General features: G+C 43.1%; 2 protein-coding genes across 2 annotated transcripts in view; both read right to left on the bottom strand.

Moving 5' to 3' along the window:
- Positions 1–5,887: 5,887 nt before the first annotated feature.
- On the bottom strand, positions 5,888–17,380 carry znf296 (zinc finger protein 296). The gene is made up of 3 exons (XM_014022854.1): positions 16,868–17,380; positions 14,196–14,555; positions 5,888–9,018 (listed from the first exon to the last, which is right to left on the bottom strand). Exons 1-3 carry the CDS (start codon positions 17,202–17,204, stop codon positions 7,328–7,330), a joined length of 2,388 nt encoding a protein of 795 aa, XP_013878308.1. The 5' UTR covers positions 17,205–17,380; the 3' UTR covers positions 5,888–7,327.
- A 790-nt stretch (positions 17,381–18,170) lies between these two features.
- Positions 18,171–20,000, bottom strand: part of clasrp (CLK4-associating serine/arginine rich protein) — a 12,184-nt gene continuing 10,354 nt past the window's right edge. Inside the window, exons 19-21 of the mRNA XM_014022855.1 lie at positions 19,835–19,920; positions 19,609–19,633; positions 18,171–18,811 (exon numbers count right to left, since the gene is read on the bottom strand). Coding sequence (XP_013878309.1) covers positions 18,769–18,811; positions 19,609–19,633; positions 19,835–19,920 — 154 coding nt within the window. The 3' untranslated portion in view covers positions 18,171–18,768. The remainder of the gene's footprint in view (positions 18,812–19,608; positions 19,634–19,834; positions 19,921–20,000) is intronic.

Consider the following 20,000-nt stretch of genomic DNA (forward strand, 5'->3'; position numbering starts at 1 on the left):
ATGTCATATACCATATAATGTCATGTCATGTCATATACCATATAATGTCATGTCATGTCATATACCATATAATGTCATGTCATGTCATATACCACAATGTCATGTCATATACCATATAATGTCATGTTATTTATATACCATATAATGTCATGTTATTTATATACCATATAATGTCATGTCATATGCCATATCGTGTCCTATCATATACCATGTCATGTCATATACCATGTCATAACATTGCTACGTCATTTCATGTCATGTCATGTCATACATGTGAGAGTGTTCAGTAAATTAGGAATCATAGAGCTCCATCTGGTTGATGAACTTAATAGACTTCCAGTTTCTATCACTTTCAGACTGCTTTTGGCTTAAGTAGATACCCTTCACTAGTACAAATGTTTGTCCTTATCAGATGTCTCCAGGCATCATTACAAGAACTGAAAACCCGAGCCTGACCTGGACTAAACAAACAAGAAGAATAGCGACACATATCGGAGTAATGGTCACCGTTTAACTCCATTCAAGTGCTCTCCATTATGTCCGCCGGCTCTTTGAGGACAGGATTATAGGAGGCCTCAGTGACAAAGGTCACAGGGCCGAGCAGACACGCCCACACCGCCATGACCCGATCTGATCCCACGACCCCGGCACCAGAGATGCCCGGCTCAGACCGCTCTGGTCCTCTCTGCTGGTTAACTGGCTTTGTCCCGACCCGTTTTCTGCGACATCACTCACTCTCATCACAGCCCGCTCAACAATCAGAACACAGAAGCCTTCTCATCCCTCTGTGATTACAACAGACAAAAATGTTACAAAAAACAAATTACATGGACTTTTTTTGGATATTGTTTTCTTTTTCATGTAAATAACTTATTTATTCTTTCTTTTTAATCCTTTTACCCCCTCGAGTCTGACGAGTGACCCACTTTCTGTTTCTAAAATACTTTTGTTTTTGTTGCTTTTTATGTTTAGAATGCATTTAAGTAGTTTTTTTGTTGTTGTTAAAGCAGATTTTTAATGTAATTATTTATTTTAAGAGAGGCTTAATATTCACTCAGAAATCTAGTTGTTGCCATGATGCTGACTCTTGATTTTGCAGCATAATTAAATATTAATAAATTATGTTTTAATTTCTGAATTTGTTTCTTACCATGTCAACTGAATTAAAAAAAACTAAAAAACTGACAAAACTGCCCAGTCACAATCAGTTTAATCAATGTAATTTAATAAAGGCATTTTTTTTTTACTATTTCCAAAACATAAAGTAAAATGTTTTTATAATTATTTTGGTATAAATACAGCATCTGTGTTGGCTCACTTATAAATGGTTGGAAGAACTATTTACTAAAATCTGGAAGACATTTTGAAAAAACAAAGTTTGTTTGTTAGAAAAAACAATGCTGGATTAGAAAGATAACTGAGCTTTTTAGATATAACATTTGAACGGTCCAACTTTTTATTGAAAATAATAAAGAGCAAAGTCATCCAGTTAACACATCATCCTTAAAATCTCTCATATTTCAGACCCAAACCCATCTGAATGTAATGTTTGTGCTGCTCACAGAAGTTAAGGTTAAAAAAGGTTGAACGTCAAAACAAAGACAAAAGATTTATGGATGTTTATGTATACCGTATATATATATATTTCATTTTTAGATTAAATTAGAGTTCCTCTTAGTGAGCAGATAGATGGAGCAGTGTTGGATCACATGATCTGGTACAGTCGACTCTTATTCCTCTTCAAACTTAAAGCCTATTCTTCAAACTCACATTTCCTTTGTTCAACATTCAGGTTGGAGATTGTGAGAACTGACTCTGAACGTTTCGTTTGTTCGGCCGTACAATGAATCCCCAACAGGTTTGCTCACTAATTTTACTTGCAGTAAAGATGTTCTCTGTAAAGATCTCCACGGACTCTGAGAGAACGAGCGAGCGAGTCGACATCAAAGCAACTGACGCTCAGCTGAGCTGATTTATTCAAATGAAGGACGAGAAGAAGAAACGTGCGAGCCGTGGAGATTTGTTGGAGGAGAATTGTTGCTTGTGAGGGAGGACTCTGGTTCAGGCGGTTCACCTGCCCTCGGGCCCCTCACCTGTCACAGGTCTGAACTCTAAATCCTGAACTTACTAACTCACTATCAAGACAACACCTCTGACCCCAGTGTGTGTGTGTTTGTAGGGAAAGATTGTTTATGGTCAAAAAATCCAGTTTTCCTGCATTTATTGGCAGGCCCCTCATGGGCTGGTTGAAGAACAGAACTGACTGACCTGTGTGTGTGTGTGTGTGTGTGTGTGTGTGTGTGTGTTCATTCACCTGAGCAGATGAATGTGTCACATTCAGCAGGAAGGTCACCAGGTCCAGGGTCGGTGTGATGTGAGGGATAAACAGGAGCAGGTAATAAGGACGGCAGATGTTTGATTATCTCTTCTTCGGGTTGTTTGCCTCACAGAATTGTTATTTACTCTTGTTGCTCTGTAAACAATCTGCATAATTTAAGTAAAAGAATAAAATATCAGTTGACCCATCATAAGTTACGTTTAGCTTAATTATCAGATTCAGTGCAGAAGATGAGATTTTCATCAAATTGCACCAAGTAATTAACCCCAGAGTGAGTGAGTGAGTGAGTGTGTGTGTTCCTTGTTTTTTTTAGCACAATAACATTTATTGCTATAATAAAGCTGTAACAACAGTTTAAATCTGTTCATGTTTAGGGAAAGCAGGTTTTTGTGTCTTCTTTTTAAACACAGCATCATATTTTATTGTTAGAATAAACGAGGCTCTTGGTTCAGTCCCACTTCTCACCCAGAACAAACTGAAATGACCTCCGTTCTCGTCCGTCTTGTGTTTTTCCCGGCTGACGTGATTAAGGCATGACGGGTTGGCGGAGCTCAGCCCGGGACCCTCTCGCCTCCTCACTGTTAGGAGGTGAGAGGAGGCAGGTGTAATTCCAGGGTTCAGGTTTCACTTGGTGGTCACTGTGGGAGGAGGCACGGCCGAGAGGAGGTGGGAATTGTGGGAACTCTGCGAGGATAAAGAGCTGAGCTGCGGTTTGTCTGACCGCTTACTCCTTTCTTGTTGTTCCCACCTCTGTCGACCCCGGTGACGGTTTAATCCCAAGCCTCCTCCTCCTCCTCAGCTATTCCAGGGAGGAGGAAGAAAACAGGGCATCGTCTGCAGAGATGATTGGAGGCTTCACACAGTACGCCATGAGAAATGTAATTAAAAACTCACAGTTAATTGGCTTTTTACATGATAAAGCACAATCCCCTCATACATAAGTGAGAGCTCCTCGTTGCCACAGGCCTGGCCCGTGGCAAAGCAAACATACAGCTCGCACAGACCCTTTGTTGTTGAATTTTCAGAGCTAATCATCTTAAATTTAATCTGAATTTCTGGTTWCGCTGCCAGAGAGGAGCCTTATGACAGAAGAAAATAGCTCTTCAACAATCAGGATCAGACTTGAAAGAGAAGATGGGGAATTTGTGTTTTCAGTAACACTGGACCTTATAGGGGTTTACTTAAACTGAGAGATGGGTTAAAGGTAGTTTAAATCCTCATCTTAATYTCTAGGTTCCACTTCTGAGAAAATCAAAATGTTTTCCTCTGCAGTTCAGATAAATTTCAAGTCAGATTTTGTCTCAAAACAAAACACAGAGTCTTTTGTTTCAGATGAATTAAACAAACCACCATTACCATTAATCTGAGATTCATGTGGAACTATCCAGATTGTCTTGTGACGTTTGTGTTGGTTTTTCACTTCACCTCAGTCATTGTGTGCGTGTCCAACTCGTCTCGAGAGTGCTGACACCTTCAAAAGACCTCTGACAGAAAACAGAGGCCCACAAATCAGGCTGACGATAAATGAAGGATAGAAAAACTGTTCTGAATCTGCCTGCCTTCATTTCGTAATGTACTCCAGCAGATTAAATCATAAAGGTGAGGCCACCTGCCAAAAATGGGTCCAAAACAGGCCGAGATGGGTGGACAACAAAATGATGTGCACAACCAAGAATGCAGTTTTACAAGCAGCGTTCTCAAAAACTGAAGGTTTTTGAGACTGGAGTCATTTTAAGATTAGCAGCAACCCACTTTGGTCCTGGTTTCTTAAAGACCAGTTTGAGTCACCACACCCGTATAGCAATATTTGTCTGGCCCAGTAGGCACTAATACTCTAAAACTTGGCCCAAATACAGCAAAGAATGACCGACCGTCTTTTGGTGGCCCAGAGCTGCTCCGTGCATGGGCCAGCAGCACATAAACCAAAACACAACTGGGCCAGTTGTGGCATGCMATCTTTAAGACAGTGCCATCATTGCCAGACCTGGCCCACACATCTCTGCTGTGTGGGTGATAAGGTTGGTTGATCAAAAAAAAAAAACTATACATTTGATAATTAACTCAGATTTGTGATTAGCCTGTGGAGTCTGAATGTTATATTCAAATCAACCTTTAAATTTACAATTTCAAAAGGTCAAACTTTCACTCATATTTTTACGTCATTGTTTTCTTTGCATGTCTCATAAAATCAATTAAAGCGTCAAAGTCTTGGCCAAAAACAACAAACTAATCAGATTCTAAGACTCAGGCCCCGAGACTTCATGCAAAAACGTGAGTTGATAACTTTTCTTTTTCTTCACAAACCAAAGGGTCAAARGACAGATTTGTTTCAACTGTGTCACCAGAATACAAGCAGCTTCTCATGTTTGTCCCATGTTCTTGTTAATGCGTGAGCGGCACTTTGTCCGATGTGAGAACACTGTGTGATTGAGAACAAACTCTCCTGTTGGGGCTGGGACACGACTAATAGGTGTCAAAGTCCAACGTTCCTACCTGTTAGAGGCAGCCGCTGGTCAGGAAACACTCATTGGCTGATGTGGTGAACCCTGCCTGCAGTGATTGGCCCCTCCCACACTGACCTGTGCAGGTTGTGAGAGCAGCTCAGGTAGGTGTGGAGCTGCTCCAAGACAAAGAGCAATGAAGGGGAAGAGATATCGACTTGCTGCAGGGGTTAGTGTGCCGCTCTGCTCTGTATCAACTTACAGAACTGGGTTCATGCGAGCACCAAATGGCGCCCGACGTGCTGCAGGAGAAGACACAGGTTGTTTACCTGCACTGTTGTTGTTTGTGTCTCTGAAGGACAAACTGACTCTGCTCACTTCCTCCTTCTCAATCATACAGTGGTAATTGGTGGGAGTGGGCGTGTGTGCATCTGGTGCAATAACTCTCCCCCACCTCCCACYATAACCCACCTCTACGCCTGCCCAACCCCCCGCCCTGTTGAAAGCTCATTAAAAGACCTGCTGTTAATGAGCTAGTGRGATCACAAACTTCATTTTCATTAGAGGGGGCGGGGCTAAGGCCAGGGATGCTGGTGTAGACAGTTTTATGCCCTTAAAACGGAGTCAGCAATTATCTCGGCCCCCTTGATACTCCCCACCCACCTTGTTCACATGACCACAAACAATAAGCCAAACAGAGGCATCCCCCCTTCGATCCCGTACCCTGGGATATCCAGCCCACCTCTGTCCCCTCACTGTGACACACACAAAGTTAAATACAGTAAATCTACAAACAAAGGCATTTAGCCTCACACAACGTTTGCATTGTAATACAGCAGTCTGAGATGAAGCCAGTAACATCAGAAGGATGTAAACAACGAATAAAAAAGGTCCCTCATCCAAACACATTAAAAATTAAAAAGTCAGCGCCGACTGTGGTTCWCAGAGAAACGACCCGAACCGACTGAGACAACAATCCGGTGAGAAAAATCACTTAAAAATAGCTGTAACAGCCTCGCCGAAAGTCCCAAATTAATAAAAAATTCACAAAAGAAACATGAAAAACAAAGAGAACATAGTGGAAAAGACACGCAGCTGCACACAACCGTTTCCCTCAAACCTTTATTGAGGTTTCATGTGAAAAGATTCATAACAAAACRATAATTTTACACACAACGAAGCACAGTTTTCTGCACAAAGAGAAACATGAACATGTAACAGAAGCAGGCAGATATTATCACCATTAAAGAATCTATACACAASATTATCATCCCTGAACAGTTTTACTGCATCCATTCATCATTACCACCAAACTCAGACWGACCTGAATAAACAAAGATCAGAACGTTTTCACAGTCATGACGAAAAAAAAAGACAATCCACTTAAAGTTTGACTCTAAAATGAGCAGATTGGAGTAAAGAGTGTTTAAATGAAGACCGGTGTGGTGGGGGGGTAGAAAAGATAAAGACAAGATGAGAGGTTGAAGTAGACATGTCGGGGGATTTTTACCTGATTTGCATCAACACACACACCTAAACTTTCACACAACACGCTCACCCAAGTGCTGGCTCGGGGGCCTCCCGACCCGTCGACCCTGTCCAATCAGCCGTGCAGCATCTATGAATTAATGATCCAAAGACAAGCAACAACAAAACATGCATGAGTCCGCTTGAACAAAATGTAAACAAACAAAAAAGGAGGGAAGAAAATGGAGCAGAGAAAGGAAAAATAAAAAAAAAGTACACTCGTTTTATGTGTTGGTAAAATTGCTGGCTTTTATGCATAGAAACTTATACAAAACATCAGTAAATAAGACTTTAAAGTCTCCATATTCACATAAGAATAAAAATAAAATAAAAAAAGGAGCAGAAAGTTTTTCATGTTTACAGTCACAAAGTCAGGAGCACAACCTCGCTCGGCCCGTGAGCCTTGTAAACATTAAGTGACAAGTGTTGTGACAACTAAGCGCCTTAAAGAAAAGGAGGAGTGTGACAAACTACAGGCAGACAGTGTTTGGATTCAGCTCAGCCCTGCGTCTGTTCAAAAGTCTTTAAAAGGTATTCTCAAAAGAAAACAGCTAAGGTAGCGCCATGTGACCTCTCTGTTTGTTGGAGCTGAATATATTAACGTTGCTTCAGGATTTGATCGCATTTTTTTTTCAGTGAATTATTGACAGCAGCGCTCCGTTTCCATCTGTCCAGCGGGTCACCAGAGTTATAAATCAAACGTCTTTTTTGCATCCTGCGCTGCAACATGGTGATCAGTTTCCTGTGTTGGTGTGGACTGTGGCGGCGCGCTTCCTGTTCATGAGCTATGGTAATCTCCCTGCTGAATGTCACGGCCTTGTTTTTCTCTGTGGTCTGAAAAGAACTGTAGGCACTTCGCTTCAACCRGCAGCTTCGCATACGATTGTGAACGCCTGCAGGCTGCTGCGTGCCTCYGAGCTGGCAGGGCAGTCAAACTGTTGCAGCTTCTTTTAGTTTGTTTTCTTTGTTTCAACTTTATTTGCATGGAGTTAAAATCCATTTAAGTGCTACATTTTCTCTCTCAGAGATCAGAAGTCAAAGCCACGCTCCCCTCTGCGTCGTTGCCATGTGAGAGATCCTCCACAAACGCTGCGTGGCTTTGCCCCTCCTCCACCTCCATGCTGCCCGGGTCGCTCCTAGCTTTGCTCTCCACGTCCACCCGATCCAAACTGGCTTCATCTTCCTCCATTTTCACCGCCACCGTTTCTTCTTCGGCCCTCAGAGCGGCCAACGTGTCGGCGGCGCTGGCCTGCGCGTACGCTCCCACGCTGGCGTGGCTCAGGCCGTGAGCCTTCTTCAGGTGTTTCTCCAGGGTGGCGTAGACAGTGAAGGGCACGGCGCACAGCTGGCACAGGAACGAGGCCTTGGCCCCCTGGGCGCCGTGGGTCTTCATGTGGCGCGTGAGCTTGGAGCTCTGGGCGCAGGCGTAGTTGCAGAGGCCGCAGCGGTACGGCCGCTCGCCCGTGTGGCTGCGGCGGTGCACCGTCAGGTTGCTGCTGTTCCTGAACTGTTTGCCGCAGAACTCGCAGGCCTCGTCCTTCTTCTTCTTCCCGGTGGACGAAGGCACCGCRCCGCCGCTGGCGCCAGCGTTGGCGGCCCCGCCTGCTGTGCTCCGGCGCTCGGAGTCCCTCTGCCACTCCTGCACGGCCTCGCTGACCTGAGCTGGCGTCCACTCCTTCTCCCGCTCGATGAGCTCTCCTCGTTCGCTCTCCCACTCGCCGACGCCCCGCATCCTGTCGCCCATTTCTGGACGCTTTGGCGTGCAGTTGCCGCTCGCGATGCCACTTTCGCCACTGCCCCCCGTCTCTCCGCTCTCCAACGAGCCTTCGGAAGGACTGGCGCAAGGCGAGGAGGGCTGGGGCTCCCCTTGCCCCTCTGCTTCCTCCTCCCCTGCCTCCGGCCCAGCTCTTTGGTTCTGGTAGAGCTGGAGCAGCTCCCTGTCTGACGGCCTGAGCTGGGAGCTGAGCAGCACCAGCCCTGAAGCTAAGGAGGGGTGCTTGGGGAGGCTGAGGTCCAGCTCAGAGGAACCCTGAACTGCCTTTCCTGTTATTCCTGCTGRCTGAATCCTCCCCCTCCCCCTCTGCCTCCCAGCGTCCTCCTCCACCGTGACCGCCTCCGCTGACTCGCACCCGCTTCCTCCACTGGCGGCCTCCCGGTGGTGGCTCCGTATGTGGCGTGCCAGCTGACCGCTCTGAGCGAAAGCCTGCCCGCACACGCCGCAGTGGTAGGGCCTGTCGCACGAGTGAGTCCGGCGGTGGGCGGACAGGGCGCGCAGGGAGGGGAAGTTCTGGCCACAGGTGTCGCAGTGGAAGTCCGCTTGGTGGGAGCCTGTCTGAGGAAAGGGAGACGCAGCGGGCGGCGAGGAGGACGGCGACAACACGAGGCCCATGAGGGCGCCGCCGCCGCTCCCCTCAGCGAGCTCTCTGAGCCGCACCGAAAAGTTAATCCCCTGCGGGTTTGCGGTGGAGGGGAGGTGCGTCTGACGGGAGCGCCGCTGAAAGGCCGAGGCCAGAGCGCGGCTCAGGTGGCGAGGGTCCAGAACGGCTGCTGCAGGTTTATCATCATCTCCTYTTCCCAGCATGTCTGCGTCCTCCTCTTCCTCCTGGTAGATGCTGAAGGCGTGCGCGTGCTGGGCGTGTTGTAAGAGTGTCCACGCTGATGAAAACACACCTTCGCACTGCAGGCAGGTGAAAAACGGGGGCTCCTCTGGTGCTGCAAACAAAGAAGGACAAGACACAGATTAAATGTTTGATGGTGAATATTACAGTAAAAATAATAATTAAGCTTCATCCGGAATAAAATCACAACATAATGTCTTCTTGGAACCAAAGTTCTGAAGCTGAAAGATTAATTATTTATTCTTCATTTAATGTCCTTTGCTTTGATTAAAGCAAATGTGTCCCAGAGTCAAAACAAGTGCAAAGAACTTACCCATTAGTTTATTTTATACCTTTATAACCTGATACAACAGATTTTTAGGAACCTACCATCCTTTGTGATGACAAAAGATAATATTTAAATACCAGTGAAATGAGAAAACACTTCATGGTACTTCCACTAACAAAACAACAGCAACCTTTCAAAAAACAGAATTTAATTTAGTTAAAACAGCATTTTTAGTTTCCAGCTTTTCTTTTTTTTACTTTTCATTAGGGGTGTAAGAAAATATAGATACATTGAAATATCACAATATTTTATTTCCTGATACTGCATGGATTTTTAATTAAAGCTTAATGGATGAGTGTTGATTAACTGATTTATACAGCACTAAAGAAGAACTAAGGTGACCAAAGCACTTTACAGCAAAAATCACATCACAAAAACRCAACAACAACAACCAAAATAAAAAGGAAAATACCACTACGCTACATTGTATTAAAAGCTTGTCTACAGAAACACATGCAGTTGTTCTCACTGTTGTTTAGTGTTCATCTGATTGCATGAAAAACTTGATTTAATCAAATTTTATGCATGTAATGCATGGTGTGCTMTTTATAAAAAGTTTTTAAAATTAAAATATTTTGGAGAAAAAAATGGCGATACATCGCCTGGCTTACAGTATTGCATCGTGAAAAGCAACAAAACTGCAGAACCAATGCACATCCTTACTTTTGTGTTGGTATTAGGATGATAATGATATCATATTGCACTGAATATTTTATAACTCTAAAATATTTAGTTTTAAAAATGTTTGAGCTAGAAAATATTTTTAGAAATACAAAAACAATGAATAAATGTAAAAATTTATTCTCTCATTACATAAAAAAAAATCGAGATTGTAAATCAGTGGTGTTGSTTCCAGTTTTCATTCAGAAAGTATAGTAATTTTTATAAAACGTTCATATTGGCTTCACATTCCAGACCAGGAGGATAACGTTTTCATTTTAAGTTTAAGTCCAAAAAAAGGTCATGTACAGAAAACATGATTTGTCAATCAACTTGTCTACAAAGTTGCTTTTTTATTCAGCATTTCTTTAGACGCTAATCTGTTTGTCCTGAAAACAAACCTTTTACACGATGAAAGAGTCGACAGAACTAATGTGTAGGAGGAGCAGATATGTCTGAGGGTTAGACGGAGCACCGGRGGATGAAGGACTTGGACCAAACCAGGTCAGAAACAAGTTAAAGGTGTGAAGAACAGCATGAACAACAAAAGGTAAAATACAAAAAAAGATGCCAGCAGCCATGTCTCAAAGTACATCTGAAGATATTTTTATACATGGGATAGCTTTGTCTCCTAACCGAGAGCCACTTTCCAATTAAGCTGCAAATTGCTAATTAGCAGAACGCAGAAAACGGAGGCTTTATGTAAATCAGGCTCTGACTCAGCCCGCTTGACAAATGAGGCCTTTCTGCATAAAATAAAAAAAATAAAAAAACTGGAAAGAAGATCCCCAAAATGAAGGGAAAACTGTTTTATACACTTTTTTTTGGAGAGGTTCAAAGCCGACTCTGGTATAAGCCTCTTTCATGTTTCCTCAAGTCAAATCCTTCTGTATTTTATTGGAATAAGTGGGGGAGTGAGGGGAGTGGAGATGAAAAAGAGAGCAACCGTTTCTCTTTTTTTCCCTTCTTTTCCTCCCCTCTTCACCCTCCCTCCGTTTGGAGATGAGAGGAGCTGTGTGGTGTTCGTGTCCTTTAACCTAGCCTGAGGAGAAACCCAAAGTTAAGATGCTTTTGGTTTAAAAAAAACACAGGGTGAAGAGAAGGAAGATGGGTGGGGGAAAAAAGATGAAGAGCGATAGGTAGGTCAGGACTCGAGAGATAAAACTAAAGTGAGATAAAAAGATTGTAATGCGGCACGAGGGAGGCCAGGAGACACCACAGAAATATGTCACCCTTCGACTTGTACTCCAGACCCATCCTCCAACCCYGACACCCCCTCACCACCACCAAAAAAAAAAAAAACACCAAATCTTTCCCTTAGGGTGACGATGAGGAGAAGGAAAGGGGAGGGGGGGCTTTTGTCTCGGGGTCCTGGAGAGAAACAATACCCGAMCGGTTTCTCTTTCCTCCACTCACTCCTCTCTCTCCTTTTTTTTTTTGTAAGGATTCCCATTTGGCCCAGGGTAGCACTTGAATATTAAGCAGAAGCAATAACTACTAATTAAAAATGCAGATTGGCTGGGAGCGCTAACGAGCAGCAGGCAGAATCTCTTCTCCCCTGGGAGGCGGAGGGAGGAGAGAAGAGAGGAAGAAGAGGATGAGGAGGAGGAAGAGGAGGGGGATGAGAGAAACTGAAAGAGGGCAAAGTGTGCTGAAGATGCGGGGGAAGAAACGGGAAGAGATGGAGGAGGAGAGAAAAAAACAAACAAGGAGAATAAATAAAGAGGAATGAGACAGATGCACACTGATCTTCAGTAATCCCACCCCCCTCTCTCCCCCATCCCTTTTTTTTAAATCACAGTAAATAGGCAGAGGGCTGGTGCACTGTGGAGGAACCGTTTTTCACTTTCAGTCATTTTCAAACATCTTCAAACATCTCACCTCTTGGGTCAGGACACATTCAGAGCAGGAAGACGGCCATTTTTTTTAAACTACACCTGCCAGCTGAGAGGAAAAGTGAAGAACTGCATATGTTCAGAGATTTAAAAAAAAGGATATATATTTATATAGATCTAAAATACTGTAGGCCGCAAGTTATTAAATTAAACTACAAGACAGGCAGAAAAGTAATTAAAAATACTGAAGTTGTGGACAAACGGAAACTGGGTTTGCATGCGTCCCGCGAGCGTTAGGACAAAGGAAGGAACTGTAGGCACGTTTCATGTTTCATGACAGAAATGCCCAAAACAGGGGGCCGGTCGAACCTCCACTGTTCCCTCTGTCATGTTCCAGAACTGCCATGTCCGCAAGCAAAACAAGAGAATTTGCATTTCCTGCAAAAATACAGCAAATGCAATCGTATTGTGTGCAATTAAWCACCAGAAAAACAATCGATAAATTTTTGGCACTTGACGATTAATACGATTAATGCTACCAGGCAGATTAACCGCTTGGTGCTCCTCTCTGACTCAAATATGACCAACATTTTAAAAAGTTGTGTAATTTATTTATCTACCAACCCAATTTAAAGTTTGATGTATAGCCTGAAGTCTGTAATTTTGACACAATTTGGAACAGATTTTTACAAAGAGCCAATTTTCTCCCTATAATTGGTCATGTGACTAGGATACACGTGTGTCCAGGGACTCCGGGGGATTAACCATCAAATTAATCGTTATCAGCTAAATACCACAATTAATTGTGATTAATTTTTTTGCCAATATTCCCCAACCCTTTATATATATATATAAGTAGCTGTTATTGGCACAAACAGAAGGAGTATGTTTGCTAAATTAAGCAGTAAAAAAGCTAAAATTATCACAAAAATGTGAATTCTGCTGAAAAAAGCTCAAATTAGCTAAAAACACAACATTTGAATTTAGCAGGAAGAAGCACAAAAAGTTATAATTAGCAGTAGAATAGCAGAAAAGCTCAGAAAGATGCCATTTTACAGAATAGCTACAAAAGGCTAAAATCAGCCTAAAAACAGCAAAATTACTGAAATCAGCACAAACAGAAAGAGCACATTTGCTAAATTAAATAGTAGGAATCTGAAGTTATCACAGAAACGTGAATTCAGCTGAAAAAAAAAGCAAAAACTTGCTTTAAAAAAGTAGCTAAAAATACAGAAAATAACTGAAATTAGTAGAAAGCAGCTGTAAGAAGCACAAAAATGTAGAAATTAACAGAAGAACAGCGGAAAAATCAGAATGAAAACTAAAACAAAGCAGAAAAAACTCAAATCAGCAAAATAGAAGCTGAAATTAGTACAAAATATTTAAAAAAATTAAAATACAGTAAATATTTATAAACATTTTAAAGGGTTTTAAAAGATTTTGAAGACATCTCCGTTCGATTTCAATGAAAAAAGTCAGAAAAAGCCAAATATCTCAAAAAGCATAAGTTGCTGAAGTACCGAAAGTCAGTCAGAAAGTCCTGAAGGAGCTGAAAGTTTTGATATATGAACGGTTGAAATGGCACAAAACTTTCAGAAGTTAAATGTTCATAAGAAGAACGGCTCCCAGGAGTGTGACTGTTTTAAAATCAACACCTCGTCTCGTACACGCGTTTATCAGAGCGACAAAACTCTTCAAACAGAATTTCAGGGATTTCTTATCCGCCTCATCGTGACATTTTATTTGTCCGAGTCTCATTTATGCTCCTCTTTAACTAAAACCAAGAAGAAAAAGATGAGCTTTAGGAAAACGGGTGCTTTACGTCTGACACTCAAACACGACTGTATGAAAACAAGAGGAGGATAAGGGGGAGGAGATTCCCAGGAGTTCAGGTGGCTCGGCTCGGGGCAGAACTGAGGGACCCGAGGAGGAGGAGGGCGATGAAGATGATGCAACGTCCTGCGTTAACGGTGTCACAACGACCAGGGGAGCTGAAAGAGCCAGCTCTAACCCGCTCCTCTGATCGTTTCAACCTGCAGAACTCACGTAAACAGAAGCCTGGGTGTGTTCAGAGGCCGAGGTTTGGGTTCCTGCTGTCCGTGTCAGGCAGGAAGGAACATGTTTACCTGGCCACTCCACCTCAGAGACTGACAGCCGGGGAGATGAGCCGGAGCTCAGGTGCTCTGCTTGGAGCCCCCGGGGACCTTCAGTGCCCTTCGAATGTTCCTGACGCCTCTCCTTTCCACACAATTAGCCCGAGCGTCACTAACTCACACGGCTCTGCTAATGGCAACGGCTAGTTAATGAGCTGGACTCGAGAGGGAGGAGGAGCGGCTGGTAAATGAAGACCAGGGTGGATAGAAAGAAAAAACACTAAACAACAACAACAAAATACAAAGTCACTCATTAGCAACCTGCCACCTTGTTGTGCCTCCTTCCTGCTCTCACCTGATTTGCCAGGCTCCGCCTTCACACTCAAGCCGGGCTCCTCCCCCCAGACCCGGTCCCTGGCCCCGCCTCTYCGCAGCTCGATGAATCCCGGTCTGGCGCCGGGGACCTGCCGGCGCCTGGCCCGGTTGGCAGGTGACGGGGGAGCGGCGCTGGAGGAGTCGGCGGCTCCGCTCCGCGAGCCGCAGCCGCCCTGCTTGTGCTGGATGAAGGCCAGGATGTGGGCGAGCGGGAAGGCCTGGCTGCACTGGCCACAGGTCAGCAGGTCCCGACCCTCATCTGGAGCGTGGACCTGAGGAGGAGGAGGAGGAGGAGGCGGGAGGTCGCCTGATGAGCCTGTGTCGCCCTGCATGTCAGCATCTGGAGAACAAGGAGGAAGAGAAGAAGAGTTTAAATGATTTTTAATTAGAGGAGGCAGACATCAGCAACAACTTCCTGAAAGTTTAATGAAAATCCTTCCAAAGGTTCAGCAGATATTTGACTAATAAACAGATTAATAAACAGCATCAGGTGACAATAAAACACCTAAAGTGTCCTGCATCGTTAAAGAAGGATTACAAACAATAATAGTAAAATTAAGACTTTTCATCTTGTTTTCTTAAAGTAAATATTTGAGATTCACAAATAATTCTGCACAAGAGTAAAAACTGTCTGACTTTTTAACCCAATAATCCTATTTTTTGTCCTGGTCTGTGAACACACCACAGGTAAGCAGCAGAAAACTCCAAGTTCTGCATCTGCAGAACAGGTGACGAGATGAATTAAAACACATTGATGTAAATGATAAAAAAAAATCATTTTAAAGCAACACTCTGCTTTGTAAAAGAATAAAGCAAAGCTTTTTATTTGTTTAACTTCTGTCCAAATCATGATTATCATTCATACTTGTAAATGTTCCAGTGACTCAGGACGTCCTGTAACTCTACCTGTTATGGTGAAAAGTGTTTTTCTTATCATTTTACTATGAAAACAGTCACCTTTTTAAATATTAAAAAAAATGTTTTGAATACTGTTAMTGATACTGGAAAAAATAAAATCAGCTTATTATAAAAATTATTATATAAAAAACGTAATCAGTGCATTTTTAGTAAATATGTTAAGGTTTGAGATCATCAGAGAGACTAAAAACATTTCAAAGTGTTTTTTATAGTTTATGAAATATCAAACAATGAGTCAACAATACAGAAGTACTCATATTAAGCCAGACTTGTATTTAAATAATGTTTTGACTGTTATTCTTTTCATCAAAATGTCAAACTGATAACTTATTTGTGTCAAATCCCTCAGCTCAGAACCGTCCCACCCAGCTTCTGCACAACATGTTGTTGACCTCAATGGAAACAACCGAACAGGCCCGCTGATAGTTTCAGTTGTGAGCTCAACGAGGCCAATCTGCTCAGCCAACACTGACCACTTCCTTTAAACTGTGACAGATCAGCTCGCTCTGATCTGACGGGGGCCGCTGGCTGCAGAGAGCCCAACCAACGGTCCACCTGGGCACAGACCCACCTCTGTGACTGCACCCCAGGACAGAAATGACTGAATTATATTTTTTTTAAAAAGAGAAGAAGTGTCAGATCTCCACGGAGGCGTTCACCTTTCACTTAAAAAAAGAAAATGTTGCCTTACCAGCCACCAGAGGAGGGGAGTTTCTCAACAGGAAGAAGTTTGCAATAAAAAGAGGGGGGGGGGGAAGTGAGTGAAGGTGTTTGAGATAAGAGCTTCTGTTTCTGCAGCTGATTCAACATTTAGAAGACATCTCATGTGGTGAGAAGATTTAAAGGATGCAGAGCATAAGCCTCTGAAGGTGTGAACCCTGAGCAGGTAAGAGGAAGAAGAGGGGGGAGGAAGAGGGGGGGGTCAGGAGTGTGTTGCTCAACACGGTCATGGGCACACCTTGATCCACCTGGCCGGGCTATCATCCAGGACAGGTACAGACAGTACAGTCTGAAGTCGGATCTCACCAGTTGTTGCTCAAAAATGTCACCTTTCCTGTTTCAGGCCTGCGCTGTTTGTGCAGACTTGCAAGGCGCGGTTACACACACACACACACACACACACACACACACACGGTTGAGTCAGGGCCTGTGGTCACACCAGACACGCACCACTGGTCTCCACTAAAATACTGCTTTTTTTTTATTATTATTCTGTTGAACTGTCTGTCTCCTTCTAATCCCAAAACAATCACATTAGTAAGAGGTCCACCTTCACCTGAGATTATGGGATTATTTAATTGGCTGATCAATTATAAGTAAAATATATTGACATGACGCATCTGAGTTTTTGTGTCCTGGAAAAAAAAAAAGAAGAGAGATTGCATTTTTATGTTTTTAAAGCTAAAACAAAAACTTCGTCCCCTCTCTAAAGTGGGAATATTGATCGTGTTCGGACCTGTAGCCTCTGAGCAAAGCGTGCCAGAATAAACCGGTCCTTCCTCTACAAGAACCGCAGCAACGAAATGAGGACAAACAAGGCGGACATGAAGAGTCCGTCTCCAAACATTTCACTGGACTCGTGTCCACCTCTCTTCATAAATAACCTGCTTATCAGCTGTCAGAGACACGAGCCCAGAACACGCGCGTCAAACTGACCAACAGAACCAAAACCTGGACCCGAACAAGTCCCAGTCTGACCTGAAACCATCCCATCAGTCCGCTCGTCCGGTTTACCTTGAATTGCGCTCAGGTGCTGCGGTCGGCTTCCAAGTTTGCGCCTGGACATCGCGTCGAGCGGACTTTGGACCCCCTTCGTTCGCAGGTCCTGAAACCGAACCGAACCCAGCCCAGCTGCTCCTTCCTTCTCCGATAAGTTGACGGACACTCGGGCGGCGGGGACGGACTGATAAGACTGCCTGGACTCGCACTGAGCAGCAGAGGAGGAGGAGGCAGCGTTCAAGTTCACGCTTCTCTTCACCCCCCGCGCGCGCAGCAGGGCAGGGGGCATGGGCGACCAGAAGCACCGCCCGCCCCCGCCGGCCCGTAACCCCGCCTCCTTCGACCAGAACATATTTTAAAGTAGTTTCAGAACATTTGTTTTAACCTGACTGAACTCGTTTTTTTTTCTTTCTTTTTTTCAGGGCTGCTGGTCAGAACCTTCATCTAGTTCCTCCTCAGCAGCTCAGGGGAACTGCCGCGCTGAATTCTCCACAGGTGTCTCCAAACCGAACCGGAACCAGGCCGCTGTTCACTTCTGCTTTTTCTTGTCCACCAGCTGCGGCTCTTACAGCCTCGTTAAAAAAAAGGCAGAAACACTCAGGTGAATGTTGTTTAGAGTGAAAAGCTTCAAAGAAAACTTGGAGGCTGTTCTGTTCTGAGTTTTGTTGCCTCCTGGTGGTGAAACGCAGGTACTGCACGTCTGCAAACTAAACTAACTCAAAATGTCACAAATAAATATTAGCTACCTTTTGGAGTCAAAATCATTCAATATGACCGCCACAGCTGAGCAATCCCAAACATRAAAATGTCCACAAATTAGCCTATTTTTKCAGATATTGAGCTAAAATTTGCTATGAAATTGGTTAAGAGTCATCTTCAACATGTACTCCTATTGAGATGTCAGCAAAATATCTCATGAACCACTGGTTGGRTGTTAATGAAACTTTCAGAAACTAACCATAGGATGTAGCTACATCTAACTTTAAGAGCAGGGTTACTCAACTAGTGGCCAGCCCACCAGACTGCCATCACATTTTAACTCAATTTCAAATTTATGGTTAAATGAAGCAAAATAAATTTAAAAAGTAAAGATATTTGTTCTTCCCCTACAATTTATCGGGCAATTTGTAACTTAAATTTGTGTTTAGCAGTAATACGAACTCATGCCCAACRTGTGTAACATTTACAGGTTTGAACTAAATTGCTACAACTCTCCTCTGTCATCATGAGGTTATCAGAGTTTAAACCCATCATGAAAAAGTAGTTCCTTCAAGCATTTAACAATAATGATTAATTTAAAACAGATTAAAAACAGAGGTTTATTTCAAAACAACTTTTATTTGTTCTGTATTTCACATTCCACGTTAAGAGAATCAACAGCTCTATTGGCCAGCAGAGGACAGAGTACAAAAAGAGCAATAAACAGTTCATTAAATGCAGACTAGATCCTCATTTGTACAGCGATTTTAATTCTATATTTATACAATCAGTTCATGAGCCCTGTTCAAGCGATCCATCCTTTTGAGTATTTTCCAGTTACAGAAACGTAAATAGTGGGGGAACATTGTGTCACAAAGAGGAGAAAAGGTGAACCTTCAGGTATTGCTTTAGTTTTACACTCTGAAGGTGCACAACAAGGGAGGAGGAGGTAACATGCAGAGGTGAAGAAAACTCAAGTTTTATCAAYAAGCAGAAATGAGAAAAGCAGGTCAAATAAATCATCTGTAATTAATGGATCACAGTCAGTGTTTCATAATGTGAGTTGTAAGTTTCTGTGTTTTATCAACTAATCAGTCACTCCATCACGTTATACTTCCACACACACGCTCCTGCTGGACAGTACGTCTTCACTAATTATGAAAAGTTTTCGGACTAAAGGTTCTGTAAGACACACGACCCATTTTCCACTTCATATTTCAGTATCTTGAATATGGACTCCGAGACCGAGATCGCGACTTTCTGGGGAAAAAAAAGACAACTCTTAGTAGAAAAGCTAACAACAAATAATCATAAGACCAAAAACACACCTTTCAGATGTAAAAGCAGATTTTTTTCCCTTTTTGTTTAATGGTCTATATTTAATTCTATTTTTACACCCTTATTTAATCAGATAATGAGCCAATGATAACTACTTCAAACTCTGGTGATGAGATCCAGCTCATCTTTAGAAAAGGCATCAATAAAGGGTTAAAAACAACAGCCTGACAGTGGACAGGCCAGTTTGAGTACTTCTGTAACCTTATATGCAACAATAAAAGAAACCATCAGGTTATTGTGTACAACTGTAGTATGCAAATAATCCTCTGGGAAAYGTCACACTGTTATATAACACAAACCACAACAGAAGATGATCAAGTCAGGTTCTGTCAGTCATCTGAGGTCAAGCAGTTCAAAATTCAACGCTTAAAGCCTGACCTTATGTCAGCTTCTGCTGCAGCTCTTTGGTTATAACCAAGTAACTCAAATAGTCTTGAGCCAAACCTCCAGGCTGGCAGAGAGCTCAGACCACAGTCTTTTATTAATTRGGCACTAAGAATAGGAGTCTGATTTGAGGACAAATGGAAAACTGGACAAGTTTGGGTTTGTTTCAAGAACAAATAAAACTATTTTTTTATTCTGAACAAGAGAAAAGCCGCTGAGCTGAAAAGTATTCAATCAGCAGGCATTTGTGTTTGTGTATTATGTATTATGAAAAGGAAACACTGATTTGTTCAGCTTTGTTGGAACCGTGAGGATTCCTGTGGCTTCTTACATACCTTTTGTATGAGTTGGATTCTCGGCCTGAGGGACAGAGGAAACAGAACCACAATAAAAAACAAGTGCATGCCTTGACATCTTAAAGACTATAAAACTGACAGCTGAGACTGATGGCAGCTAATCAAACAGCTGGTAAAATATGACTGCTATGAGGATACAAGAAGAAATTAATGCATGTCGACTAAASTAAAGGAGTCTGTGGTGGACCAAAAAAAAACATCTTACTGTGTTTGGAGGGAGACGGTGAGTGGCTCTGTCGGCCGTACTGCTTTTCCCATTCGTCCCTCTCTTTCTCACGGCGTTCTCGTTCCCTAAACACAGAACCTGTAAGTCAGACTGACGCAGCTCTCACACACACACACACACACACACACACACACACACACACACA

This window comes from Austrofundulus limnaeus, unplaced genomic scaffold (assembly GCF_001266775.1).
Source record: "Austrofundulus limnaeus strain Quisiro unplaced genomic scaffold, Austrofundulus_limnaeus-1.0 Scaffold344, whole genome shotgun sequence".
In the NCBI taxonomy this organism is placed as follows: domain Eukaryota; kingdom Metazoa; phylum Chordata; class Actinopteri; order Cyprinodontiformes; family Rivulidae; genus Austrofundulus; species Austrofundulus limnaeus.